The 4807-nt window shown below is 62.4% G+C and overlaps 1 protein-coding gene across 1 annotated transcript in view; it reads right to left on the bottom strand.

Annotated features, from left to right (window-relative positions):
• Positions 1-1396: 1396 nt before the first annotated feature.
• The window catches only part of LOXL4 (lysyl oxidase-like 4), an 8609-nt gene continuing 5198 nt past the window's right edge, over positions 1397-4807 (bottom strand). Inside the window, exons 10-14 of the mRNA XM_010000059.1 lie at positions 2481-2724; positions 2103-2218; positions 1870-2006; positions 1573-1684; positions 1397-1467 (exon numbers count right to left, since the gene is read on the bottom strand). Coding sequence (XP_009998361.1) covers positions 1397-1467; positions 1573-1684; positions 1870-2006; positions 2103-2218; positions 2481-2724 — 680 coding nt within the window. The remainder of the gene's footprint in view (positions 1468-1572; positions 1685-1869; positions 2007-2102; positions 2219-2480; positions 2725-4807) is intronic.

The following is a 4807-nucleotide window of genomic DNA, read 5'->3' as shown; positions in this document are numbered from 1 at the left end:
CTCCCCTCAGCCTGCTCTGAAGGGCTTGTGTGGCTGCCCCATGTCCCCTGGCTGTCCCCCAGCTTGGCGGCAGCGGAGCTGGTCATGACCCGGTGGTGGTGGCTGCCTGCCCCCGCACTGATGGTGCCAGCTGGATGTTGTCTCGGCTGCTGCTCCACAGACAGTGGAAATTTCAGGGCACGAAGATGCTCTCATGTGGAAAGCATGTTCTCTGCAATCCAGCATCCCCTGAACCCCAACCACAGTGGAGTGAGCCTCTGCTGGCACGTGTTTTGCCACGGACTTTGGCCTCAGGCCACCCAGCACGTCACTGCTGTCCCCGGCAGCTCCTCCACGTGTGGGGACCATCACGTGTGAGTACAACCCGTCCCAGCTGTGCAGGGCTGAAGTGAGTGCTGGTAGCCCCTCACCCTTGGGCTGGTGTATGCTGGCAAGGTGGGGATGGGCAGGAGTGTGCAAGGACAGGGGTGGCACTGCCTGCTAGCTGGCTTGCCAGGAGCTGGGCATTGCACTGTGGGTCAGTTGTGAGTATTCCCATTTATTTCCTTTTTAAAAAAAATGCTAGAAACCACTAGAGGAAAGAAACAGCGCAAGGGTGTCCCCTGTGTCCCACCCAGTGCCCAGAAGCAAGTTGCTTTGAGGGGCAGAGCAGCCCCCATCCCAGCTCCTGGGGCTGGGAATCTGCCAAGGCAGTCTGGGAAAGTAATGGTGGCTGCATCTGCGGCAGCTGGTGGGCCATGCTGCCACAGCTCTGGCCAAGTCCCTTTGCATGCACAGGGTCAGGCAGTTCAGGGCCAGGATACTCTGGCCAGCAGGGACTGCTGGTGGCAAGTTGGGGCCACTCAGCATGGGCCACATGCAGGCAGTTGTGGGGCTGGTGGCCTGGGTGGCAGAGGGAGGACACTATCTGGCTGAAGGAACATTACCTATACCACGGCTGTTCCTGTCTGGGGACTGGCTTCAATGATCCTGGTGGGGAAAAGTGCAGGGGATGGAGCTGGGAATGGTGGGGTTGGTAAGGAGTTATCCCCTCTCCCATTGCACAGCACTTTTTATTGAGGACAGGACTGGTGCACACATGGCAATAGCCAAGGCCTGTCCTGAATCTGCTGGGACCAGGGGGCCAGGTGGGCAGACTGAGGTAGTCATCCTGGGGGGGCACTGGAGCCGCTGAGGTCAGGGCTGCTGTGGCACCTGGGCTCCTCTTGCAGCTCCCACCAGCAGCACAGGGCTGGGCACCCCTAGGCACTCCCCGCCAACCCTGGTACTTGTCTCCATCCTCTGCAGCAGCATCAATAAATACAAAGTCTTTGAGTCCCTGAGCTCAGTCCGGTGCTGCCAGGGCGCGGGAGCCGGGCTGCCCCGCGGTGCTGCCGGGAGTGTGCCCATGCTGGGGTCATACAAGGTTGTTGGCCAGGCGCTCCCGTCGCTCCAGATCGCTCACCACGTCGGCGCCATAAGCATCACCTGAGGAGAGTAATGGTGTGGGTGGGGGGTACATGGGACCTGCGCGACCCCCAGCCCTGCTGCTTTCCCCTGTCCCTGCCCTCCATGCCTCCTCTGCCCCCGTACTTGTGTGGCAGCCGTGCATCCAGACACGCTGCCCGTCATACTTGCACTGGCACCGCATCACATTGTTGGAAAAATCTGACTCAGCCACCTCGTGCTTGGGGTTCACGACCACCTGGGAAGGGAGGAGCAGGACTGGGGGCACTGATGCCATGCCTTGGCCAGACAGGGCTGTGGCATCATGCACTGTGAGGTCCAGGGCAGAACCCTGATATGCAGGGTTAGGGGTGCTGGTGGTGCCCATGGAGGGTGGTTGTCAGCCCCGAGCTTGGGGCAATCCCTGTCCCTCCTTTCCTGTACCTGGAATGTGTAGCTGCCCGGTGGCACGTCAGTGATGTCAATCCACTGGCAGTCAATATCATGGCGATAGGTGTCCCAGCACCCCACACTCACCCCTTGCTCCCCAAAGTTGGCACAGGCAAAGCGACGCTGCAGCCCTGTGGAAGGCAGAGGAGGTGAGGGAGGGCACAGCCAGGGCCCCTGTCAGGGACCAGGATGAGGGGGTCACTGGCAGCTCTGCAGCTGGCACCTACCCTCAGGGCAGTTGGTGTCCTCCAGGCAAAAGCTGGCTTTGTGCCCTTCAGCCACCTTGGAGCCATTGAGTGTCAGCAGGTCATAGTGAGTGAAGACCTCAATGCTGTGAAAGTGCCTGCAGGGACAGGAGCTGAGCGTGGGGCCAATCCCTGCCAAGGGAGCATGTCCTGGCCCAGCCACTCAGCCAGGGCAGGCAGCACCCAGAGGGTCTGAGCAAATTACAGCCTTGAAGCCAAATAAAGCTGTAATGACAGTGCTGGTGTGGATGCTGCTTATTACCCCGGGCGGGCCATTCTCTGGGGGATGGGTGCCCCTGCACCCTGCCTGGTCTGGAAAGGGGGCAGCTCCGTGCCAGCCCCTGCCCACGGGCCACTCACCGGTGGCACTGGTGCCAGGTCCAGGCATGACGCCCCATCCTGGGTCGGAAATCAGCTCTGCCCAAGTTGTGGATTTGGGAAGAAAAGCGGAGCAGGCGGCGGTGGCCATAGGGCCAGTCCATGTGGTCAGCAGAGCGGGAGAGGCAGCGCTCCTCGTGGGCACAGTACAGCAGCCCCAGTGGCCGGTCCTCCAGGTAGGCTGTCTCCTGCACAAGCTGGGCATTCATCACCAGGTCCGGGGCATCTGGCACAGAGGTGATCAGTGGGGATAGAGCAGCTGATCCTCATCCTATAGATGAGGATATCCTGCTCTCTGTGCCAGGAGAAGGGGGGTGCCCCTCCCAGCTATACCCCATGGGCCCCTGGTACTCACGGGCAGTGCAGGTGACCCCTGCTGAGAAGCGTCCCCCGCCGCTGGGGCAGTGGATGGGGCCGTGGCGCTGGCACTGCTGGAGGGCCAGCTCAGTACCAGCACAACGCACCCCGCTCATCACCACCTGAGTGGCATCTGGGCTGCCTGCCCAGTACCATGTCTCCTGGGCAGAGGAGGGTGACCGCTGCGGAGAGGCGCCCCCCGCCGCTGGGGCAGTGGATGGGGCCGTGGCGCTGGCACTGCTGGAGGGCCAGCTCAGTACCAGCACAACGCACCCCGCTCATCACCACCTGAGTGGCATCTGGGCTGCCTGCCCAGTACCATGTCTCCTGGGCAGAGGAGGAACAGAGTGCTCAGACCAGTCCTTGAACCCCTTGCCAGCACCCACTGCCTCCCCTGCCCCAGCAGTGCCACCAGGGCTTGTCTCCTGGGGCTGTCCCATCCCAGAGCCCCAGCCAACCCACGCCCATACCACACATTCCATTTGAACTCTCACAACAAGGGCCCTGGGGCTTACCTGGAGGGCATGGCTGGCAAAGCCCAGTCCCAGCTGCCGGCAGACGACCATGGCCTCGTTCAGCCCCCACTGGGCACCGCACACTGCGCCCCACTGCAGCCGCCCCTGCACCGGCACCAGCACCTCCACCACCCCCTCCTCGGGGCTTCGGCCCCCAGCCAGCCGCACCTGAGGGCAAGGAAGTGCTGAGCTGGAGCATGGGGCAGACCCCCAGCCCTTCTGCCCAGCTCTGTAATTGGGTAGGCAGTCCAACACTTTCAGCTAACAGCTCATTCTGCAACTTCCCAGCAGTGTGCTGCTCTGTGTCCCCCCTGTCCCCAGGGCCAACCTAGGGCTGCTCTGAACATCCACACCAGGCACAGAGCTTAAGGGACAGGGGCTGTGCAATGGGGATGGGGCTTCACAGGCTCTGGGGAGAAGGCAAGAGCTCACCTGGCTCTGAAAGTCCATGCGGGGCATGTGGCAGCGAACAGCAGCGTCAGCCTCATGTTGGCACCCACTCTGCTTGGCATCCTGGAAGCGACACTCGCCCAAGGAGCGCTCCTGGCCGGTGCAGCGCACCTCACTCATGTGGATGGGTCCCAAGCCTGAAGTGGAGGGAGAGTCAGCACGCCCTGCTCTGTGCCTGTCCCAGAGCAGGGAGGACCTACACAGTCCTTCTCCCGGTCTGGGTGTTCCCTACAAGCAAGAAGCTGCCCATAGCAGAAGCAGCCTGGGGAGCCCCATTCCAGTGCAGGTGGGAGCTGGCTGCACATCTCAGGATGCTCCAGCAGCATCCAGTGAACCAGAGGCTTTCCCCACTGTGCCTCTCCATGCCCAGTTAGGTCCCAAGTCCCTGCTGCACCATATGCCTCACCTTGGCCCATCTGGGCACCCACCAGGGCCTGCTTTGCTGTCCCATAGCCCAGCTGCCGGCACACTACACTGGCTGCAGCCAGGTCCCACTGCTTGTCACACACAGTCCCCCACTGCCCGTGGTGCAGCACCTCTACCCGGCCCTCACCGGCGTGGGTGCCAGCTCGCAGCCGTACTGGGAGGATCTGGGCATGGGGAACAGATGGTCAGTGGTCATAGGCACAGCCACCTGCCTGCACCACAGGCATGGGTGCAAATGGGATGGCTGGGTGCTGTCTGGCTCCAAGAGCCTTCATCAGTAGGATGAGGGTGTGGGACCATGCTGGGGCTCACCTTTCCTGAGGAGGTCTTGCTCTTGCCTTTGCTTGTGCCCTTCGGGAAGGCAGGGCTGGGGAGGCAGCTGACAATGGCGTGCATGCCACGGGGACAGGCATGCTGGTGGGGGGCTGGTGGGGCCACCTGTGTGGGGCAGCGGGACAAGTGGGGCTCCGTGCCCCGGCACTGCACCCTGTGGATCCAGAAGCTGTTCTTCTGGCTGAGGGTCTTCAGGCTGCCGAGGGAGAGAAGCAGAGGCTGGCGCCA

This window comes from Chaetura pelagica, unplaced genomic scaffold (genome assembly GCF_000747805.2).
Source record: "Chaetura pelagica isolate M959 unplaced genomic scaffold, ChaPel_1.0 scaffold436, whole genome shotgun sequence".
Taxonomy (NCBI): domain Eukaryota; kingdom Metazoa; phylum Chordata; class Aves; order Apodiformes; family Apodidae; genus Chaetura; species Chaetura pelagica.
The sequence above is the reverse complement of the archived record's forward strand: the minus strand, read 5'-3'. Positions and strand labels throughout refer to the sequence as shown.